At 46.1% G+C, this 24991-nt stretch overlaps 1 protein-coding gene across 2 annotated transcripts in view; it reads right to left on the bottom strand.

Annotated features, from left to right (window-relative positions):
* Window positions 1-24991, bottom strand: part of MYOCD (myocardin) — a 71401-nt gene that overhangs the window by 43023 nt on the left and 3387 nt on the right. For both annotated transcript variants that reach the window (XM_075559177.1, XM_075559176.1), the window contains exon 2: window positions 21798-21959. In XM_075559177.1, coding sequence (XP_075415292.1) covers window positions 21798-21959 — 162 coding nt within the window. The remainder of the gene's footprint in view (window positions 1-21797; window positions 21960-24991) is intronic.

The raw sequence follows: 24991 nt of genomic DNA, 5'->3' as shown, positions 1-24991 counted from the left end.
ATATTCTTCAAATTTGCAGCTTTTTTTACCCACTTTCCCAATTGGTTCTTCCCTTACCGACACAGACTCACATCCCTCTAAACTTTCAAACCTTGTAAATGCTGTTAACAACTTGATACCATATGTTCAGTTCTTAAAACAACAACACAATACTCACCACAGACATTCTTTACCGGTTAAACTAGTTTAAAGGTGGCCTCTGGAGTATATGTTTCATTTATGGTTTCAGGTTAAAGTGGCCTCAGGGCTGTTTTTTGGGGGGTTCCCCAGCCTCAGTGGTTTCAGAAAGTCTGGATTCTATGAAGATTGAAATTATATCCCATAACTTCCTCCCTTTTATCAGGACTTTTCCTTTAGACTATTTCATCAAGATGTTCAGTTATGGTTATTGGGCACCATCTAATTCTTCCAGTTTCCTGACAAAGAATGCAGTTGTTCATGGAGGCAATTAATCTTCCTTCTCCTAGTGCTGACTCTTCTTTGGCCTCTTTTTGCTCCAGGTGAATAGGGACCAACTGCCATGCATTAGATGGCTGCTTGCAAGCTTTGAGACTCCAGACACTCTGCTATGAACGAGGAGGTAGAGTAGACACCCCAAACACAGTCTTAGCCCAACTAATTGGGATTTCCCACAAGATCATGAGTCTACAACCCCATACCAGGAAGTGTTTTCTTATATATAAGCAGCCTCAACAGATACTTTCTGATGTTGAAAATAAATGATCTACTGCACTGAAAAGGTCAAATTATTACAGGTATGCAATGGAGTAACTTCAGTGACACCCACGGGTGCTTAATCCAGTACCTGTGACCCAGGAGCATCTACTATAATCTTACACAGAAACGTAGTGCTCCACGAGAAGCTAGAACTTCCTTTCTCCTCCACTGCTGGCAACCAGAGGTGCACTTGGTTTCTCTATACTTGAATACACACACACACACACACACACACACACACACACACACACCTTACTCTACCCCTACCCCTAACGCCAACCCTAAACCTAACACTGAAACCAACCCCAAACCTATTCCCACCCCTAGTCCTAAAACAAACATCAAAATTAACCTCACCCTAACCCTAACCCTGACTCTAACACCTAGCCTAACCTTAACCCCTAACTCTATGCCTAAAACCTAGCTAAACTTTACCCTAATCCTAACCATAAGACTAACTCAAGGCCTAACCCTAAGCATAAACCTAACCCTAAGCCTAACACTAACCTTAACCCGAAACTTAACCCCAACCCAACCCTAGCCATATCTTTTTATAAGGATGGTCATGCAAGAGTTGACCAAATCCTCAGCTGAAGAGTGAAACAGACCTCTTCGTGCTGTGCCATGCAAGGACCTTGAGGACATTGTATTGAGCCAAATGATGCAATCTATCACAAAAGGAAAAACAGTGCATGTTGCTGTGTGCTGTCAAGTCCAGTCTGACCCCTGGCCTCGCTTCCTATAACAAGGTAGGCGCAGGAAAATTACAGAGCGCAAAATTGATCGGTGGTGAACCTGTATGTTTTAAGATGACATCAGGGGAAGCAAATAAGGGTGCTGGGTGCAGGCTAACGCCGAAGTGGGACCATGAAAGGAGAATGCTCCCATCTTCTTTGAATTTTAAGAGAGACACAGTCCAGATGACAGCATGCCATCCGTATTGTCTTCACATATAAAGCAGGACACAAAGCACAACATGTTTAACAAACTTTGCTAATCAGGATAGGTTAGCTAGGTCAGCTACTAAGTTTAAATTCCTAAATGTCAGAATTAGCCAATGCCACCACTATGTCCCAAAGCCCCATTCAACGAATGGCTAATTGTTTATAAAACCCATAAACGTGTCTCAGAACCTTCAGCGTGATGCTTTTTAAATTTTTTTATTTGGACTTGCTTTTTATTCTTCATATCTTTGTGTATATTTTGGAAATCCTCAAGGGCTCGCACACGGAGAGATTCCACAGCAGTCTGTATTGTCTTTCTAGGGGAATGGAGAAGTTGGCTTGGGGAGTGGGGGTATCCGTCCAGATGGGAATATAATGACATCCTTATATGTCCCTTAAGTTTTTATTGCCAAATCTCATCTGGCTTACTACCCAGCTGCACAGTACAAAATGTGCTGAAACCACACAGCTGCCCTGACACGAATCCAGGCCGTGCTCTTCTAAAGGAATTTAGGTATATTTTATCAGGATGTTTTCCAGCCCGGCATTCCGTAATCACCCTGACAAGAACTTTGGACTCTTGCTCTGTGCAGATAAGAGGAAGAGCCTTTTATTGTGGCGACTGGGAAGGCAGCGAGAAGCGGGAAGTAATGGAACAAATGAGGTGTGGGACTTGTCATCGCTCCTACCCCTGGCACCTGTCATAGACCCCCATGCTGACATTCAAGGGTCACAGCAGGAAAGAAACCGGGCAAGGACAGGGTGCGTGGACACAGCTGTCGCCGGCCCATTGGGTGGCCTGCAAACCTGAAAGGGCATGGACACTCACATTTCTGCTCCCTGCATCCTGGAGTTGCTTATGAAAGTCTTGCTTTCTCTCTTTTTAATTTTAAAAGTATGAACATATGTATAAATACATATATAACATTTGCCATTTAATGACTGTAAAAGTATATATGTGTTATAAAAATCCATGTCCTATGAAAGTGCCCATTGTCTATAATAATCCCACTTCTGCTTAATGAGTTGTCTTCTATTATTTCTCTATGAAAAGCTAAAAAAACATAGCAACATTTAAAAGCTGTTAAGCATATTAGATGCAGATAGGATTGAATAACACACATTGTTCTGAAACTTTTTTTTTTAACTCCACAATGTTTCTTGGAGATCTTTTCATGGGAGGACATAGAGCTCTTCCTCAATTGCTTTAATTTACATTTATTTTCTAATGTGAAAAATTTCTTAACTTTTCCTTGCACCGTGCTTTTGATCACAAAAATAATTAAACTAGATATTTACAGAAAATAAAATAACATTTCTATTTATACATCACCTGAAATAGATAAACACACTATATTTGTATCAGCAACCTGTTCGTTTTTTCATTCGAGCTTTTCTTTGGGTGTCTGACAAATTATACCAACTTCTTTCTTGGCGTTCTGGTGGTGTGTGGGTTACGCGTTAGCCAGTTAGCTGTAACGTCACCAGTGCGAACCCGATCATGACTTCCTCCTAGGAGAAGAGCTGCTGGCTCTTGTAAAGGTCCACAGCTCCGACCACGACTTCCTCCTAGGAGGGAGAGCTGCCGGCTCTTGTAAGGTCTATAGCTTCAGAGACCCGGGGGGAAGTTCTACTCTGTCCTGTTCAGTGACTATGGTCAGTGTGACTCAATGGCAGTGTTCTTATGTTTGTTTTTGAACTTCTTCTTGGAAGCTGGGGTCACTCTCCTCCTTCAGCACTCTATCCAAAACACGACCGTCTCTATTTTAGCTTCTGCTGGGTCCTCTTCCTATTCTAAGAACAAACCCCTGGCTCTGCAGAGAAACCATGGCTCATCATTCGTCACTCAACATGAGAAAATGAATACCCAGCTTTTCTCTTTTTTTCTCAGGAAGATCATCTGCCTGAGCTTTTCCAAGGACGATAATTCCAGGTGGCTTTAGATTTCCCTACATTAGAAAATGGATGTTCATGGGAATTTCATGCCCATTTCTAACTATTGGATGGAAGGCTTTGTCCCTGTTAAAAGATCACACATCGTATTGAGGGCTAGGCAGATTTGGGATGAGTGTTACAATGCCTTCTCTACCACAGAGATCACCACCTTCCACTGGCACCCTCTGAGCCAACCCCATTCATGCTACCAGTGAATGCAGCATCTGACTAGGTTAGCCCAGCAGCAGACCGATCTACTCTCATTTCCCTTCCCTTTCTGAGGTGCTTGGGGCAGCTCAAACAGCTCATACTCAAACACTGGTGGGATAGGCTCACCCAACAGCACTGCAGAAGAAAGGCCTTCCAACCGTTTATAAAACCACAGGCAGGAAAACCTTATGGGGCAGTTTGGCGCTAACACATGGGTTAGGTTGTTGTGGTCAGAATGAACATGCTGGCATTGGTTTGGAGTTCTGATCTCCTTTGTCTACACGGGTGTGGATCTTCTCTGGGTGGTCTGATAGTTTGGGTGATGAAAGCACTGACCTCTTCCTCCTCCCTGTACTTTCACACCGAGCACCACATCTCAGGGGGGATGAACCTGGTGACAAAACTATCCTAGTGTTCTAGCATGTGATGATGCGAGTCAAGAAAGGAGGAAGGGAGAGAACTTTTTTCTTCTTATTGCTCAATAATCAAACTTTCATTTCTTCATGTGGTACCCAATGAGAATATTATAAATTTGTATTAGTAGTCCCTACCTACTGATTAGACTCCCTGGGTAGTGTGACTGGTGAAGCACTTGGCAGGTAACTGCAAGGTTAGAAGTTGAAGTCCACTCAGAGAGGCACCAGAAGAAAGGTCTGCATGCATATCCACTTCCACAGCAGAAAGTCACGTGGAGCACGTTACACTCTGACACACACGAGGTTGCCACCCACGGTAAAAAGGGCAAACATTAGCCAAACTACGAAGCTGTTGTTTAGTCTCCAAAATGGTCTAGTAGTTGAGGTGGGGCAAATTCCCCATCTTTTCCCCCTAGATAAGGAAATTAGAAAGTCTCAAGCTCCCAGGTATTTCGTTGCTGAGCTAAAAGTGCAGGCCCGGGTGTTGGGATCTCAGCACCAGCAAGGAGAGGGATTGGCAAAATCACCAGCCTCTCCTGGGAGCTACCTGGTAAAGTGTTTTCTAGGAGTTCTGTAAGAGAAGCCTGCTAGGGTAGGTGACATACACTGTGGATAACTAGAAGGACTACACATCCGTCTTAGAAGAAATACACCTGGAATGGTTCCTACAAGGGAGGGTGGCAAGACAGACTTGTTTAAGCTGGACACGTCATCAGGAAAGAGCAGCATTGAGTAGAAAGGACATCATGTTTGGTGAAGTAGCTGGTCAGTAAAATGAGGAACCCCCCACCCCCACCCCACCAACACACACACATAATGCTATGGAAAGACACAAAAGCAGCAGTAACGGGCTTGAGCATGCTCTCCTGTAGGGGCACAAGGCAGGACAAGGCTCACGAGGTTGTGCTGTAGGGCCTTCATTGACAGGGACCCTACGAGAGGGTAGAACTGCTCTGGAGGGTTTCCAAGGATGTAAGTCTTTATGGGAGAAGAAGGACTCAACTTTCTACTGTGGAGATACTAGTGGGCTTGAACCACCAACCTTGTTGTTAGCAGCTTTTGAGCTATAAAGCTATAAAGCCCCACTATGACCTGGAGTTACTTGACAGCATAAAAAATGACCAACACCTCTTATGTTGTGCTAAGGATATCTCCATATCCCATGGAATCTCTTACTCAAGGTTTTGAGATGTGACCTCCTGATTGTGAGGAGATCCTGGGAAGACAGAGTTGGATGATGTTGATTCAGCTTCATCTCGGAAAAGAGGTCGAGGTATTGTGTACACTCAACACGCCCGTTCCACTCTGTGGCCACAGAAAAAGATGAGAAGTAGGTGTGTGTGGAATGAAGGAATAGCTGATCAGTTCCATCTGCCCAGCACTGACGGAAGTGGGCACTGCTGAGCTGTTTGTGTCTAGCCTTCTCACAATAAGAGAAGTAGGGGTAAACTGAAGCGTGGGCAGATAAGACATGGTGGAGTGACCTGAAGTCATGAGAAAGGGGTGAACTCCAGGAGGCACAGGCAGAGGATAGAGAGAAGACTAACCAGTTTGCAGAGTGGGCTTGGGGGAAAGGGCAAGGGTCTCACAGTGTGGAGCGGACCAGAAGACTCCTGGAGGAGGTGTGACTGACGGAACCTCAAATGACAGTCAGTGACAGCACCGACAAGGGAACAGGAGGGGGCATTTGGTGACAATGGGCAGAGTGGGGGAGAAGTTGTATGGTGATGCCTGGCAGAGCTGGGGTGGGAGGGAGAGGAAGAAATTCTCCCGACAGTGCTGAGGATAACTCTAGGACCTCCTGCCCCCTTGGAGAGAAGCCATATCTAGGAGTCCCCTTTATCAAGTGGCTTCAACTACTTACAGAGGCCCCTGTCTGAAAGCTGCTTAAGTCCATTCAAGAAGCAATGAATGAATGCTTCCAGGGAGGCGTTTTCACAGACACACAAACAGGGTGAGAATCAAAGCCTCAGATAAGACTCTTGACTGGTGTCCTAAAAAGCAGGATGTTCTGGGTCAGACTGTGCCCACAGATACACTGAGGACCACTTAAGGAAGTTTCAGGCCAAAAGACTCAGACTCCCAGGCCCCTGTCCACCACTAATCTCTTACCACCGTGGTTTGTGCAGAAAAGAAAAGGAAGGTGAGAGAGTTAATGTTTACCGTGCCAACCTGGCCGATAGACACATGTGGGGTTAATTGAATGGAGGAGGGATAAATGGCTTAGTGAGCTTCACCTTTCTATTTCTCAGGTCTCTTGTTTTGTGATGGTTGGACCAGGGTGCAGCGGCCTTAGCCAGTTCCCTGCTTTAGCTGGCAAGGCTCACTTCCTGCAAGACATCCCTGAGGACATGGACCTACCCTGATGCAGCCCTGGGTGCTGGAGCAGCTGTACAGAGACACCTGCCAGGGATGAGATGCTTACACATTCACTGACTGGGCTTTCCTCCTGCAGTTGGCATCATTGGGTGTGTTTTGTGAGATGGAGGAGGACTTTGTGGATTGGTGTTGGACATATGGGCTAAATGTTGGACTTGTGGGCGTGGGCAGCACTGGGTTGGGATGTTTTCTTGATGTGCACTTGACCTTTATATAAAACTCTCTTTTATACATAGGAGTTCCTGTGGATTTGTTTCTCTAAAGCACCCAGACTAACACAGAAGACCAGAGAGCTTGCTACACACAACTCCACCTTCAGCTCAGCTCTTGTTGACGTTGTGAGCAGTTACACTGCAGAGGCCCCTGAGGGCCGAATAGTAATGGCTACCATATGAGATGCTGTCTGTGGCATGGACAAGGCATTGTTCCAGTGACAGAATGCTCTACTCCCATGCGGGGTTCAGAGTTCAATACCCAGCCAGTGTCCCTCGTGCACAGCTGCTACTGTCACTGGACGCTTCTGCGACGCCATAATGCTGAACACGTTTCAACAGAACTTCTAGACTTAGATGGACTAGGAAGAAAGGTGATCGCCTTACAAAATCAGCCAATGGATTGCAATGGTATGATCTGCTTCGGATAGTGGGGGCAGCGTAGGGCCAGCCACCCTTTCATTATGTTGTGTCACCACGGGAGGACAGCCGACTGCAGGACAGCTACCAAGGGCCACAGAATGTGGTACATGGTGTGTTCTTTAAGGGCTTGGGGTCTGGAGTCGGGAAGACTCAAGTTTGTTTCTTGGTTCTATCCCTTGCATGGTTATTTCATCTCTCTGAGCATCGGTTTCCTCACTCATAAAATGGAAATAACCATATGAACTCTCGGGGGGTTGAGGATTAAAATGGCATAGTTCATCGGTGAGGGGGATGGTTCCCAAGAGTTTATGAAAAAAAAATGGAATAATGCAATTTTTCGGCTGACTTTTTTGTAGCTCCTTCCACCCGCCCCCTTTCCCCTCCCCCATACACAAAGCCTTGAAGGCAGCTGCCGAATGGGGACACGTTCAATATTTGGGAGTTGCTCCTCTGGGTATTGTCTCCTTTGAGATGGCTCTCAGCTTCCTTCAAAGTCAATGTCAACACCCACCACTCAGCACGCAGCCTGCGTTTTGAGAAGACTGGGACAATTTCAGCGGCAGGAAAACCGGCTTGTATGGATTGGGGGCGATCGTCTCGGGAAAGCAGAGCTAGAACAAGAGCAGTGCCATCGAGAAGGATGCCCGTGACCTCCTCTCTTCCCGGTTCAAGCCAGGCTCTTGGAAAGAGAGGGAGCCAAAGGTCACCTTATCTGGTTGCCTTTAGAACCACCATGTGTATCAGCTTTGCGCGGTGCCCCTGGGCCTCTGCTGCAATCTCCCAGGGCGCGAGGCTCGCTGGGAGCTGATGGGGTGCAGTGCACTGGCTATTGTCCCCGCCAACACTTCAGGCAGCTCGATGACAAGGACCTACTCCGGGGGAGCCTGACATCATCCTCCAGCTATGCCTCCAGGGCTGGCCAAGGCACTGGCCCCGTGGGGGTTTCAGCCTGGGGACTGGGAGCCAGAAGCGAACAGATGAATGAGTCCGTTGCACTTTCTTCTGCATGGCCATTTAAAATTTCAAGATGAACGTGAAATGACTGGAGTCTCCGCTACCTTTCCGTAGGCCCCCTTGGCACAGTGCTTAAGCTCCTGGCTGCCAACGGAGCCGCCCAGTGGCTGCATGGGAGAAAACTGTGGCATATGCTTCTGGGGAGAGTCCAGCTTTGGAAACCCCATGCTCTGTTCTGTCCCCTGGAGTCAGCATGGCGCCAGATTGACCCCACACGGTGGCATTCCTTCCACTTCTGCAGTGGCCCACACCAATGCGGGCACCACAAAGTAAAGCATGAAGAGGGATCTTGCTGGCTTATCGACCTGAAAATTAGTGCAGTTCATGGAATGAGAACTATTATAACTTATCCAACACCTTGGAACGTTCTACTCGAAGAAACAGAAATACAATCGATTTCCCAAGGCATAAGGGACACGAGTTGGAAGGTACTATGGGTTAACTATGGTTCTTGCCATAAGATACTTGAAAAACGGGCATCTTTGAATGCCTGGGAGGTGTGAATAATCACCACATGCTGGATCCTCCTTGAGAGTTTGGAAGAAGGAGCCCCCCTCAGAAGAAAGGCCTGGGCTGTACTTCCAAAGACCTCCGTGGTTGAGAAATGAAGCACAGTTCTACTCTGCCATGCTCGCGTGGAGGGTCACCACACAGAGGCCGACGGGACAGCAAGCAAGAGCAGCAGCAACAAGAGGAGCCGCGTCGCTGCCTCTTCAGGAATCACAAGTGGTCCCTTAGACTCCCAAGGACGTTCCCCAACCAGAGCCCCCACATGGGTGCTGTCTGCCCTCCTCTCAATGTGCAGGAGAGCCTTTCAAAGGAAGTAAAGTCTCTAACTCCACCTGGCAGGAAGCCTTGGGTCCTGGAAAACTCCATGTCCTCCCATCTCACGTGCCCCAAAGCTACCTGCTTCTTTGTGCTCTCCCTCCCCACCACCCCCTTTCCAGAACCTTCCTCAGGAAAGTATTTTCCACAGACACTCTAAGTGTTTCTTTAGTTCAAGCCTCAGCTGCACGTTAAAAGCACGTTCACCTTACGGATTCACCTTAGGTTTCATCCACAGAAAGTCATGTCATAGCCAACCTTTATTTATGACCCAGACATCACTGAGTGTGTCATTGGCTGTGGTTGACAAGGTACTCCTGGTGACCGCACACACAAGAAAATGGCATGCTGCCCAGGCGCACCATGCTCTTGATCTGTTACAGTTTGGATTGTTGGGATCCTTAGGATTTTTACTGGCTGATTTTTGGAAGTAGATCAACAGGCCTTTCTTACTAATCTTTCTTTGTCTGGAAGTTTTGCTCAGGCTGCCACTGACAGAGGGGTGGTAGCTGTGCATTACATGCATTGGTCCGGTGTAGAGTAGGAAACCAGTGGAGAGTTCTGAGGGCCTGGCCCCAATCCAACTACTACATGGACACCTGCCCCTCCCCCCAGAATAATTTCTTTCAAAGTATGGAACTAAATATGCAGCTCCGGGAGAAGGACATATCTGATCAGAGCACATGGGAGCAGATGAAGTGGGAGGAGGAGAGAATGGAGCACTTCCTGGCCCACCAAGCCTTGAGGATGATGTTCCCTATTAGAGCAGCCAGTCCACAGAGAGGACCACATGGTCGGCTCCACTATGAGCCCCTGACCCATAGCCCTACAGCGGACAACATCGGAGACACAGTGTGGGAATTGCGCCTGATCTGATCCCACCATGCCGAGACAAAACACTAAGGGGGTGCAACAGAACAGCAAGGGAATGGAGTGGTGAGGTCCCCAGGGAATGCTAAAGGAGGGCTTTGGGGCCAGGGCTTGGTGCCCTAACAGACTGGACTGGAAAACACTCCTAAAGGCCAACAAACAGTCCTTGAACTAACTACGGGCTTTTCTTTCTTGTTGAATTGTTTTTGTCATTGGTTTGTTGTTGTTTTATTGTATATTGTTGCATGGTTTTACTCTGTTTTTGTGTGCATGTTATTATCTCCGCAGGTCTGTCTAAATAAAATAGGCTGGATGAACAATCTGGAGGAGAAAACAGTGGGACTGACAGTTCTGGGGGGACATGAGAGAAAGGGAGGTGGGGGGAAAGTTAGTGGTGTTAACAAACCCAGGGACAAGGGAACAGCGGGTGGCCCAGGTCGGTGGAGGGGGTGTGGGGGCTTGGTGGGGCATAATCAAGGGTGGTGTAGCCAAGGGGAATTGCTGAAACCCAGGTGAGGATTGGGCATGGTGGTGGGACAAGAAGAGGGTTGGGGTATGTGTGGAGTGGGGAGCTAGGAGGCAGGGGGCATTTGTGAAGGTCTGGATGGGGGCATGCACATGTATTTGGGTGTGAGGATGGGGAAATAGATCTATATGCATGTATTTATAGGTTTGGTATTGGGGTAGCAGAGGGACATTGGGCCTCCACTCAGGTGCTCTCTCAGTGCAAGAATACTTTCTTCTATTAAATTGGCATTCTATGATGCTCACCTTCCTAACACAATCACTGAAGACAAAGCGGGGAAATAGTAAATGTGGTGAAGAAAGCTGATGGTGGCCAGCTGTCCGAGCATATGACATCTGGGGTCCTGGGGGCTTGAGGGTAGACAGGTGGCCGTCTGACTCAGAGGCATCAAAACCCACATGGAGGAAGCACACCAGCCTGCGTGTTCATGGGTGCCGAGGGGATCAGTTGTCAGGCATCAAAGAACAAGGAATTATATCATTGTGTTCTCACCTCCCTGATACGATCGCTGAAGACAAATGGGTGCATAAGCAAGCATGGTGAAGAAAGCTGATGGTGCCTGGCTATCAAGGGATTTAGCATCTGGGGCCTTAAAGGCTTGAAGGTAAACAAGCGGCATCTAGCTCAGAAGCAACAAAGCCCACATGGAAGAAGCACACCAGTCTGTACAATCATCAGGTGTCGAAGAGATCAGGTATCAGGCATCATCAGAACAAAAAATCATATCATTATGAATGAGAGAGGGAGTGCAGAGTGGAGACCCAAAGCCCATTTGTTGACCACTGGAAAGCCCCCTTACAGAAGGGTCTTGGGGATGAGACGAGCCAGTCAGGGTGTGATGTAGCAATGATGAAAAATACAACTTTCCTCTAGTTCCTCAATGCTTCCTTCCCTCCCATTCTCATGATCCCAATTCTACCTTACAAATATGGCTAGACCAGAGGATGGACACTGGTACAGATAGGAACTGGAAACACAGGGAATCCAGGGCGGATGATCCCTTCAGGACCAGTGGTGTGAGTGGCAAATCTGAGAGGGTGGGTTGGAAAGGATTTACCTATAATCTCCTCCCTGGGGGACGGACAACAGAAAAGTGAGTGAAGGGAGCCATTGGACAGGGAAAGATATGACAAAATAATTTATAAATTATCAAGGGTTCATGAGGGAGAGGAGACTGGGGAGGGAGAGGAAAATGAGCTGATGTCAGGGGCTTAGGTGGAGAGCAAATGTTTTGAGAATGATGAGGGCAAGGAATGTACAAATGTGCTTTATAGAACTGATGTATGTATGGATTGTGATAAGAGTTTCAAGAGCTCCTAATAAAATTTTATATATATATATAAATTAGAACCTGGGATCAAACCCAGTCTCCCACATGGGAGGTGAGAATTCTACCACTGAACCACCATCTGCCTTAGGGCCAGGCTTATTGCATATTTACCTTAAAATATCTCTGACTAGAGTGTGTCAGGACTTTCAGGGTTCCCCCCCAAGAGGATTGGATGCATAGTAAATATGAGGATATTGCTAGGAAGTCTGAGTTGGGGCCACAGGTAAGCAAAGACTAATATAGAATCTTTTAGAAATGTAAATGGCCATTGCAAAAGCATGGTTTCTCTCTCACCTGGGTAGCTCATGTGCATTCAGAATGCTGCTTTCTATGTAAAAGGTCAAGGTGATAAACAGAACATATTTATCCTTGACGAAGGGGGCACATGTTGTGAGTCATCGATTCTGTTTTGTAAAGAGGAGAGGGCAGGTTTTGGAGAGCGTTAAGGTTGCATGTTCCCCAAAAGATGCATCGACTCAGCAGCATTACTGAGGGCTGTGGGGATGGAATCTGCTCAATGGCAGAGGCAGGAGGTAGAGGACATGCAAACTCAGGTGGGACTGGCCCAGGCCAAAGAAAAGGTGAGACCGTTTTTGGAGGAGGAGTGTGTCTACTGGAGTTGAGGAGCAGGACCCTGCTACCGTTTGAAGAGTTAGGGATGCAGCCCACGTTCTGTGTTACCTGAGCCATAAGCCAGGCATCCCGACCATTTCCAGCTTCCTTGGGAGCTAAGAGGTCATCATGAGAGGTTGAGAGAAGAAAAGACCAGGCTGAGCAGGGACGGAACTAACAAGCTAGGAGAAGGCCCCAGAGGTCTTCTCACGGAGGCGTGCTTAAGTAACAGTTTGAGGCGGCCATGCTGTACTCCAGTATTGAGCTCTTGTTCACACATGTGCTTGCTCGCATGTAGCACTGTGTTCGCTGGATTCAGTATGATTGTTGGGCAAAGGGTGGCCGTCAGTGATTTTCTAAGAAAGGAAGGCAGGGCATCAGGCCTCTGTTCTGAGATGTAGCCACAGCTGGCACCTGAGGAGGGCTTTGGGGTGCGGGGGGGGGAGGGGCGGGTAGACTTGGTTAGGTCATCCCGTTGACTGGAAGAAATGGGATGTCTGGAAGTAAGAAGGAAAAGAACAGGATGAGGAGAAGGGCTTTGTCTGAGGGGCCTGCCCATTCCACATAAGGATTAGTTGATCTGCACTAATATTCAAGAGGACGAAGTAATGGTGGATTTGTAAGTAATGGTGGATTTGTAAGTAATGGTGGATTTGTAAGTAATGGTGGATTTGTGGCAGTGTTCACCCCTTCCTTGTAGGAGACTGGGTTTGGTTTTCAGGCACAGCCACCACCCACCATCAGGAGAGACATGCATGTTGCTATGACACTGTACAGATCTCAGCGGAGCTTCCCAACTGAGGTGAACTAGAACGAGAGGCCTGGAGATGAACTTCTGAGGATCAGCCACCAAAAATCCTGAAGACCGCAGGGCCCCATCCTACTGCATGCACCTTGACAACAATATAATTTCAAGCAAGGGAAATAATGACTGAGCACTCCCTTATGAACTTGGCAGAATCATAGAAACACAGCTGCAGGGAGAACTAGAAAATGTAAACACATCTGGAAAGGCACGTGGAGAGAGGAGTGAAAAATACAGAGTCCAGAAAATGATACCCAGCATAACAGCAGTCCGAGTCACCACACGAGCAAAACTCAAACTCGCTGCCAACAAGCCGATTCCATCTCAGACCGAGTCTATAGGACCAAGTAGAACTGCCCTGTGGGTTTTCCAAGATCAGAACACTTTATAGGAATAGAAAGCCTCGTCTTTCTCTCCTGGACACTGGTGGTTTCGAACTACTGGCCTTTAGGTTAGAAGCCCAGCATGTACTATACCACTACCCATCACACCAGCCCACTACACCATGACCTGAGCAAGGGGAGGCAATTTGGTCACAAAGAGTAGAGATCCCCTCATAGAGGGGCTTAGGAGAGGAGATGGGTTAACTAGGGTGTGAGGTAGTATTGATGAAGAACACAGCTTTCCCCCAGATCCTGGATGCTTCCTCCCCCCAACTACCATGATCCGAATTCTACCTTGCAGGGCTGGATAGGACAGAGGCTGTACACTGGTACATATGAGGGTTGGAGGTACAGGGAATCCAGGGTGGATGATACCTTCAGGACCAAGGGTGTGAGGGACGATGCTGGGAGAGTGGAGGGTGAGTGGGTTGGAAAGGGGGAACTGATTACAAGGATCCACATGTGACCTCTTCCCTGGGAGAGGGACAGCAGAGAAGGGGGGAAGGGAGACCCCGAATAGGGCAATATATGACAAAATAACGAGGTATGAATTACCAAGGGCATATGAGGGAGGGGGGAAAGGGGAGGGAGGGGCGGGGGGGAAAAGAGGACCTGATGCAAGGGGCTTAAGTGGAGAGCAAATGCCTTGAGAATGATTGGGGCAGGGAATGTATGGATGTGCTTTATACAATTGATGTACGTATATGTATGGATTGTGGTAAGAGTTGTTGGAGTCCCTAATAAAATGTAAAAAGAGAAAAAAAAAAAAAAAGACGATTAGGATGGAATGCCAGATCGCAATCCTGATCCAAGGAAGTTTCCTCAGGGATGTGACTTGCTTCCAATATAAGTGGATGGTGTGGAAAAAAAAAAAAAAAAAAGAAACACAGTGGAAACTCAGTAGAGTTGTATTTTTTCTTTCTTTCAAGACTATTGTTATCATATTATTTTCGCAAACATCACTTCTAATAGTTACCGTCGACAATACATGCTATCATCTTTATCTCAATGGGCGGGAACAGCAGAAAACAGTTTTGGAATGTATAGTTGGAATATACTTACCAAAAATGCCATTTGCTCATTAGATTGGTTATGAATCCCCATAAATGTGTAGATAAATGGAATTGTGTATTAGTGTAAAGTATAAGCAATTTAAGTGACAAGCTCGTATTGCTCCAATGATCCCAATCACAAGAATTAAATGCTGTGAAATAAATTAGAACATACTTAAATTCTCACACTATTGAACAGAATAAAGCACATTAAAAAATCAAAAAAAAAAAAAAAAGAATAAAATTGAAATTTGGATCAGAAAAAAAAAAAAAAAAGAGTAGCAGATGTAAGAGTGGATCGTCATCACCACTGGAAGTGTGACCCAAAGTGCAATCTCAATAGCAGGTCTCTAGGCAACCCTCGGCCCTTACGGCACTGCGCATTAAGGAATCACCTCATCCGCAAAACTCAAGCACGCTGGACAGATCATCACAGACGGTGCTGATGGCCTGAGCTGAGAAACAGCTGCTCAATTTCGTCAGCTCTGGACTTTCTCTGGGTTGTGGCAACTCGTGTATTCTCTGTATGTTTCATAGTTCTTCACTGTATTCCTCACGGATTCCCTTGCCTTTTTCTTAATTATTGCTGTACAGGAAAGCCTCACTTTCACTCCTTTTCTCCTTTATACAGGAGCACTGGTGGGGTTACACTTTGGGGCTACTTATCAAAAAGCCAACAGGTCAAACCCTCCAGATGTTCCACAGGAGGAAGAGGAATCTTTCTGCTCCTGTACAGATTCATAATCCCAGAGACCCACAGGGCCAGTTCTACTTTGCCCTAGAGGGTTGCTCTGAGTCAGAATCAGGATGCTGGTGGGGCTTGATCAAGGGCAATGTAGCCAAAAGGAATTACTGAAACCTGAATGAAGGCTGAAAATGATAGTGGGAGAAGAGGAAAGGAAAAGGAAAAAGAGGAAAAACTTAGGAGGCAAAGGACAGTTATAGAAGTCTAAATACAGGCATGTACATATATAAATATATATTATATATGATGATGGGGAAAAAGATCTATGTGCATATATTTATAGGTTTAGTATTAAGGTAGCAGATGGACATTGGGCCTCTACTCAAGTACTCCCTCAATGCAAGAACACTTTGTTCTATTAACTTCCCTGGCGGTCTAATTATGTCAGTAATTTTGTACCCAAAGCGGTACATTGTTTTGCATAAAATTTGTTATTTTATATTGTAGGCCTGCAATTCTTAAGAAATTACTCATTTTAATCTCTCTAATAGAGATTAAAGGAAGGCAAATCGCTCTGTGGTCACAGCGGAGGACACCGATGGACCGGGGAGCATATAAAGGACTTCTCTGCTGTGTCATCCCGAGTGTGGCTCGGGGTTACTGCTTCTGACAGTTAACATGTACCCTGAGCCATCCTCTGGATTACCGCCAGGGAGGTTAAGCTGGCATTCCATGATGCTCACCTTCCTGACATGGTCCCTGAAGACAAAGCGGGTGCATAAACAAATGTGGAAGAAAGCTGATGGTCCCTGGATATCAAAAGATATAGCATCTGGAGTCTTAAAGGCTTGAAGATAAACAAGCAGTCATCTATCTGAAAAGCAACAAATCCACATGGAAGCAGCACACCAGCCTGTGTGATCACAAGGTGTTGATGGGAGCAGGTATCAAAGAACAAAAAATCATATCATTGTGAATGAGGGGGACTACGGAGTAGGGACCCAGAGACCACCTGTAGGCAACTGGGCATCCCGTTACAGAAGAGTCACAGGGAAGAGATGAGCCAGTCAGTGTGCAGTGTAGCAATGATGAAACAAACATACAACTTTCCTCTAGTTTTTTAATGCTTCCTCGCCCCTACCATCATGATCCCACTACCTTACAAATCTAACTAGATCACAGGGTGTACACTGGTACATATCAGAGCTGGAAACACGGGGAATCCAGGACAGATGAACCCCTCAGGACCAGTGGTGAGAGTGGCAATACCAGGAGAGTGGAGGGAAGGTGGCGTAGAAAAGGGGAACAGATTACAAAGATCTATATATAACCCCCTCCCTGGGGTACTGACAACAGAAAAGTGGGTGAAGCAAGATGTTGGACAGTGTAAGATATAACAAAATAATAATAATTTATAAATTATCAAAGGTTCATGAGAGAGGAGAGGCAGGGAGGGAGGGGAAAAATAAGTAGCTGACACCAAGGGGTTCAAGTAGAAAGCAAATGTTTTGAGAATGATGAGGGCAACAAATGTACAAATGTGCTTGACACAATGGATGGTGTATGGATTGTAGTAAGAGTTGTACAAGCCCCCAATAAAATGACTTAAAAAAAAAAGAAAAATCTTATCTAATCTCTCAGATGAAATTACCATAAATTCTGAAGACTCCCAGGTTCACAGCTCTGGACTGGGCCTCTATCCTGAACTCCGGACCATATAGTCCACTCTCCATGGATTCCCTGTGAGCCCGTCAAAGCCAACAGTTCAAACAAACATGACAAGAATTCATCATTTTCCCACAAATCCTTTACCTTTCATTGAAAACTCTTCAATGGCTCTCCAAGGATTTATCAGTATTAATGTTCTTTTTTGAAACCGTGCTTCCTCTCACTGGAGAATCAGACAAACGGCTATATTTATACTTGTGAGATATGTGAGTTTCCCTCTGTTGCTTTTAAAGTAGAATTTCAAGTGCTTTCTAGGCAATGCAAGAGCCTTTATCATCTGACCACTGTACACTTCTCTGCGCGTAGCCCTCATCCCCACTTCTCTCCTTTCACAACTCAGCTAAGAAGTCACGATTGTGCTGTTTATCTCTTGGAGCACTGGCAGAAGTCTGGCCTTTCTTACAGAAGGTTCAGGTTCACAGTTCTTATTATCATTTATTGTCACTTTACAGCTGAGGAAATGGCACCAGGAGATGACCTTTTCTCCAGTTACCTGGCCAGGGAGTTACAGAACCTAGATTTTAAAGCCAGGCTGCTCGTTCCAAACACACAGGCAGCTTCAGGCAGCTCTACACCTGTCAGCTCCATTTTCAGTAGCCTTTGTAGCTCCTGCTTTCTATTGATTTCCACAGTCCGTCGACCCATTCCTGACTCCTCAGCCTCATGCCCGTTAAGTTGATTCCAACTCATAGTGCCTCTACAGGGCTTGGTAGTGTAAACCCTTATGGGGGCAGACAGCCCCATCTTTCTCCCTCCAAGCCAGTAGGGAGTTTGACCTCACAACCTTAGGGTGAGAAACCCAATGCCTAATCCACAGTACCAACAGGGCTCCTGATAGTGGCCACCTGGTTAAACCGTTCTTTCTGCTTTCAATCTCTCCTTCTGCCAATATCATCTGTGCCTGATCCAGATTCTCCTGTTCAACAACCTTGGAAGGAGCTGATCATTTTATCATATTTATTTTCAGAGACTAGAAAAGCCTGGAAAGAAACCTGTTACATACTTTATGATCCATCTATAATCTTAAGGAATCCTGATGGTGTGAATTGCATGTTGGGCTGATAACCACAAGGTTGGTGGTTCAAACTCACTAGCTGCTTCATGGGCAACTGATAAGGCTGTCTACTACGCTAAAGTCATATAGTCTGGGAAACCTATAGAGTCACTACGAGTTGGGATCAACTTGATGGCAGTGAGGTTTTGCTTGGTATACATAGCCTTGATGTGTTGGCTTCTTTTGCACTTTTTATCTAGGAAAAGATATAAAAATAACAAACACTGACCGATGTCATTTATGTATCTCATGAGAGGGAGGCCCTTGGTATTCATCTAATGTCTGTTCCCCTCCCATATTCTAGAAATATTATTGGGAAATGCCTTCCCAGATAGAGAATATATAATTTTGTGTATCTGTACAATTTTTTTCAGCATGTGTGGGTGAAAAACCAACATCAAGGGTCAGCCAAAAAGAGGAAGTCCCTTAACTCAATGAATTGACACAGTGGCTGTCAAAATGGCTCACGCATACTAAGGATGGCAAAGATGGGCAGGACTTGGTTGTTCTTTGTTCTGTTGTTCATATGGTTTCTCTGAGTTGGAGCTGATGTCAACTGACAACAACAACATGAATGCCCGTACTGTGGACTAACTCCAGGTTCAAGTATTTTAATACATGGGTGGGTTTGCCCATGGTTTCTTCTTCAGCTGCTGGATTCAGGGAATAGTGAGGTTAGTCTGGGGCAGGGATCACACACTATGACCAGCGCTCTTGTCCTAAGGCTACCTACTTTAGGAACAACAACAATGAAACTTTTGTTGAAACACAACTGTTCCCATCTGTTTATGTGGGGCTACTGTCATGCTGCAGTATGTGAGCTGGGTAAGATCTGTGGCCATTGAGTTGCTTCCTACTCACAGCCTCACCTGTGTGCTACCTGGTCTTTTAAGACAGAGTGTGTGCACCACTGCTCGAGGGCCATGGAGGAGCAACAGAGTGGAAGGTGTCTCTCCCCTTACAGGAAGGTCATCTGCCTGGGCTGTTCACGAGCAAGACATCCACTCCGGTTATCAAGCCAATAACATTTTGTCATATGTATAGTAGCTAGCATTATCCCAACGCATCAAGAAATCTATGCAAAACCCCAGTGAAAATGCTAGTAATTCATAAACAAGGGGCTGCCCCAAGAATGCACCGGAGAAGCTGTTGGGAAAGGTGGCACTGCCACAGCACTGGGTCAGCAAGGAAATCCCTAGGATCATACATGTTGGGAAAAGCATGAAAACAACCAGCCTCCATTCTGGAAGGGGGGAAACAGAAAACTACTCCCTCCAAAGATCCATTCCAAACCAAAATAATACCCAATATAGGTACAACTAATACCAAATCTAGGAACAACGAGAGAGACGCCCGCGTAAGACAGAAGCAAAAGCGGCCATCAAGTTGGTTTCGGTTCGTGGCGACTGTGCACAGCAGAGGGAGACCCTGCTCAGCCCTGAAACATCCTCGCAATTCTTCTCATGAGTGAGCCCTTTCTTAGAGCCACTGAGTGCGTCAGTCTTGGTGCGAGTCTTCCTCTCTTTCGCCGTCCATCTATTTTACCAAGCACGATGTCCTTCTCCAGGGACTGGCTTCTCCTGACAACATGTCCATCGTGCATGAGATGAAGCCTTACCATCCTTGTATCCTTTAGGGGACATTCCCTCTGAACTAGGCTTACGTGTTCTTCTTGTAGTCCCTCAGACTTTCGTATTCTTTCCCAGCACCATGATCCAAACACACCTATGCTTATGTCTTTCTTGTTCAATACCCAACTTTCACGTGCATATGAAGTGACTGAGAATTCCACGGCTTGTGTCATGCTATATGATAGCATGTCCACATACTATCATCAGTATAACCTTTTTATCTAGATGCATGGTTTTTATAAAACAATAAGGGGTAAATGTCCAGTCAAAAGTGAGGAAAAGTTCCAGACCACTAATGAACCATAGTCATATTGAAATATATTTAAAAATTAAAATACATTAAATGAACTCTTTTAAAGTAAAAAACAAAATTTATTATTGCCGATTAAAAGCAGCAAAGATGTAATTAAGACAGGTTTTTTTGTTTACTGTATAAAAATAAATTTTAAATTAAATAGGCTGCTTTTAAGAAAAGGTGAAACAGCATACTGAAAGTCATCTCCTGTCTCACATGTCATTAGAATAAGATGAAGAGAGTGTGTCCTTGAAGATTCTAGACCATAGGTCCCCAAATTTATTTGACTTATCTCCCCCTTTTCAGAAAAAAATAACCACGCTACTTAGCAAACCCCCTGGCAAAACTTGTGGACTGTGCCCATAATTCAAGCTAAAGTAGAGGTATCTGCTTTTGCAGTCCCCATGAGTTGCTCCAGGTCACCCCACTGAGGGGTATCACCCATCTTGGGAAACACTGCTCTCCACCCAGTTCAAAGATGCAGAATAGTTAGTAGTGGAGGAGAGAATGAAGAAAGGGAAAGGCACATGGGATATTTTAGTAGGCGCTGAGGGATGAATACATTGCTTCACTTCCAGTTCATATTTTCAAAGTTTCAGATTGTAAAATGCGTGCAGCCTCTGAAGCGCAAGATGAAGGTTACAGTTTTGGAATGTGGATAAATTTGACAATAAGTTTGAGAGCCTGTCTCTACACACACAGTGTGACAATGTGTAAAGCATTTAAATGTATATGCTTATTAACCTCAGTAGTTAGTACTCAGGCCTATTTGTGGCTGTAACGAAAAGTTACGAAAGGTTGTCTATGAAAACGGTAAGCTCATTTTTCTTCTGCTAAGGACTCTCTCTTTTCCTCTATAGCTTTCCCGCCCGATGCCTTTATGAATGAAGTCGGAGCTCTCAGAGCTACTTGAGTGTCTGGGTCCATTTGGTTTCAGTTGTTCAAAAAGTCTGCAAATGATCCGGCAAAGGTATGACCCTAGAGTTAGTGTTGGTGCTTCCTTAAGGATTTATACTTCAATCTTTAAAGCACACGTGTGTTGTCAAGGAGTTTTCACACCTATTATACAACCTGAATTTCACTTCCACAGCCAGTGGACACAATGATCTGCATCTCAGTGTCGAGGAAACTGAGGTTTGGGGGGGTGATGTGACTTAGGCAAGCCTCAACACACGGTCACCAAATGGACTAGCAATGCAGTTACTCGGTCAGGCTCAGGGTCCGTTCCCTGTGCTAGGTCACACACCTTTATAAGAGGGAGGCTCTTGAGAGCTGTGAAGTCCTTGTGCCTGGGTGGGACAAATGGTTGATGGCCTCCCCTGGTAACTAAGAGGTTGGAGGTTCAAATTAGGCCAGCTCTGCCTTGAGGAAAGTGCCTGGGGACTTACTTCCAAACCACCAGACATTAGAAACCCTGTGGGCACAGATCTACCCTCAGACATAGTCAGCACAAGTCATAACTGGCTAGTTGGCCAATGGTTAAAAGGAACTGTGACTCTTTGACAAGGGGGTTTTGAGGGCCAGGTGAGCAAGACCTTAGGAAGATGACGTCAAGTACCAGGATCAACCTGCTGGCTTGTGTTGATACAGGGGTTTCAAAGGTCAATGGGGTGAATGAAGGTTTCCTGCCCACCCCTGACCCACTCTGCTGATAGGGAGCTTCCAGACAGCAACCCAATATTGGCCTCCCCCTCAGAGCGACCCTCACCCTCTTTTGTACCATGGAGAGGCAAGCCATGTGTTCTCATTACCTTTTATGGCCTCTTTCACAGCGGAATCAACCGGCAGTATATTCTTCTCCACCAGCTCCAGGGGCCCTGGCCGGAGAGCAAGCTTTTCATTAAGATTGTCGGCAAGTCGGGCTCTTTTGAGCTTCATCTGAGCGCTTGGGGTGGATCTCTCTGCACTGGAGGCTGAAGGGGTAAGGGAAAAGGATCAGTTCTAGAATTTGGTGCCTTAAAAAATGTGTGTGTGTTGTTTTTTTTTTTCATTCTTCTGCTTGTGGTTACAAAACACGGTGTCACACTGTGCTCCACCATCCTAATAATTTTTGACGCAATCCTTCTCATTTCACATGGATTAGCACCAAAGACCAGATACTTCCAAATAAAGGCAAATCGAGAGGCAAACAGATGTACTTTGCAAGGATTTACGGGATAAAAATATGCCATTTGGCCATTCTATGAGTAGGCGGTTCATGGGCCCTAATGTGCTCACTGACCCTGAGCTTTGAAAAAGGTTGTGCAGTTGGTCAGGATAGTGGCTGGCATGGAGGTGGGCGGGGCGTGACCCAGTACCCTTACCTAGCATTGTAACGGGGTCCCTGGTGGTGCAAACAGATAACACTCGTGGCTGCTAACAAAAAAAGGTTTGAGGTTCCAAGCCACCCAGAGGAAGAAAGATCTGGAGCTCTACTTTAGAAAAAATGGAGAGATCAAAAGCCCAGGATCCCCAGTGGCATGGTGGGTTATGCAAAGTTCAAGTCCATCAGCCATTGCTTGGGAAAAAGATGAGGCTTTCAACTCCCATAAAGATTTATAGCCTTGGAAACCCACACAAGCAGTTCCACCCTGTCTTAAGGGGTCACAACGAGGAGGGGTCGAGCGGATGGCAGTGAGCGAACGTGTGGAGGACACTTACCCTCTCACACACACAGGGTCACATGAGCCTGAACGGACGCGGGCGCTGACTGGTTGGTAGGTTGGTTGTTGCATTAAGGGTTTTAGACCGGATGACATTGTCATACATATCCAGGTCAGTCAGAAAAGACAAAGGACCTCAGCAACAACAGTCCTCTAAATGATCACTTAATTATCGAAACATGGGTTTCTGATGTCAAATTTATCTTTCAGGCTCATCTGGGAGTGAGAAAGGCCACTGACAATGTCCTAAGTCCACCGCCATACAGTGCCAACACTAAATTGTGGCTCTGGGTTTAGTCCCTGATCTCTTTCTGTGGAAGATCTTGGAGGAGAATCCTTCCAACCAGCTCTTGTTATAACGACAAGCTATCGGTTCAGGTTCTATCGTGGTTTACAGTTTCATTCTTCAATTTATGATTCTTGTTTTAAGGAAATAGCATTGACCTATCGACTGTGGTTAATACAGATGTACCAACACATGTGTTGTTTCCTGACATGGACAGTCCACTGGCATGGACTGCACTCCCCCTGTTCACGTGAAACCATTACCACCACCCGCACCCAGGTTTCCCACCATCGACCACAGCACATCCCATGACCAGCACTCAACCCGTTGCCGATGAGTCAATTCTGACTCACGGGACCTGCGTGTGCAGCATCTAACTGCTCCGTAGGGTTTCACAGGCTGCGACCTTTCTAGAGCAGATCACCAGACTTGTTTCCCAGACACCTTAGGGTGTGTTTGAACCACCAACCCTTTGGCTAGTAGTTGAGCCTTTAACCATTTACACTACCCAGGAATTCCTTGGTCTCTCCGAGGTAAACAGCAAAGGAGAGATATCTACAGATAAACCTTCTAGCCATGATAGTCTGTCCTTTATCAGTTCACTAATGCAGGCCTCATGCCTGGTGGCTCAAATCGAATTCTCTATCTGGTTGCAAAAGGGCAAACTTGTTAGAAAGCTGCATTTGCTAAGCACCTTACATGAAATGGGGAGAAATGCTCCCCAAACCAAAGAGTGGAGTTGCCTGAGGTTCAGTTTTCTCCAAACCACCGGCCTTCCGGCCAGTGTGAAGGGATCCCTCCTTTGGTTCCCTCCTGCCCACCACCACAGGATCAAAACCAAACCGAGTTCACTGCCAGAGTCGATGCCCACCCATAGTGACCCCCCGTGGCTTTCTGAGACTGGACAGGTACAGGGGGAGTAGAAAGCCCTATCTCTCAAGGATAGTGGTTTCGAACTCCGGACCATTCGAATCGCAGGCCAACCTGTAGCCACCAGGGCTTTTAGGAAAATACTCCCAGCTCCTTGCATCCCTCTTCATGACCCTTCTCTCTATCCAGGTCTGTCGGTCTGCTTTTACAAGCCTGCTGAAAACTGATGCCACCTGCTCCATAGTGGAGTCCATCCCAGTGGACCTGCTAGTCTCCTGACCCACTGGGCTCACCGGGTGCCCCTTTGGACCCTGGTGTTCTTGGTGTCCTCATCCCAGAATGCTTCTCGCCTCCGCTCCATCGTCTACACTCCACTCCTTTCCTCAGGAAGTCTCCCTAACTCCTCCTGTTCATCGCGACCCTCGTCCCCTTGCTTGCTTCTAAAACTTACAAGCCATTGACCCTCAGTCTCCCTTTGCTGCTTCTGATAAGAGACAATGAACCAGAGGGCTGAGGTCAGTTTGTACGTAGCAGGCTCTGGGTGCTTCAGGGGATGAATTCCCAGTTCCAATTGGGGAGAAAAGGAGAGTCCAGTAGAATCACCAGACACACGAACTGGGGTCTGCTGTGGATGCCAATCGGATATTTTAATTCAAGATCAGGTGATGGTTAAACAAAAGCAGCATGCCTTAAACTCTTTTGATTAAATTTTCCTTATGGACTTATTGTCATAGTAACGAAAATAGCAACAATGTAGAGAAAAAGGAAATGAACGTTTAGAATCAACTGTTTAACCGGACTTTTGTTTTCAAGTTATTCATATTACTGTGTTTCTCAGGTAAAAAAGATGGGACTTTTTACTTCTGTAGACTTACGGTCTCCGACACTCAGGGGGCCAGCTCTGCCTGCCCTGTCGGGACTCTGTGAGGTGGAATGGACTCCAGGCCAGTGGGTTTGGCTTTTGGTTTATATGTGTTGTTTTACATATACTCTAGTTCTTCCCAGGATTTGATGGTAAATAGTTGGGTTCTCCATTTCCTTCCAAGAATTTCACTTTAAGGATAGTCTCATTTCTTGCTCTTTTCACTTACCATGGTACAGTCTTTGCTTATTCATTGACTAGGCTGAGAGCCTTATTTCAATGGCT

The sequence above is a fragment of the Tenrec ecaudatus genome, chromosome 10, assembly GCF_050624435.1.
Source record: "Tenrec ecaudatus isolate mTenEca1 chromosome 10, mTenEca1.hap1, whole genome shotgun sequence".
Taxonomy (NCBI): Eukaryota; Metazoa; Chordata; class Mammalia; order Afrosoricida; family Tenrecidae; genus Tenrec; species Tenrec ecaudatus.
This window is presented reverse-complemented; position numbering and strand designations above follow the sequence as displayed.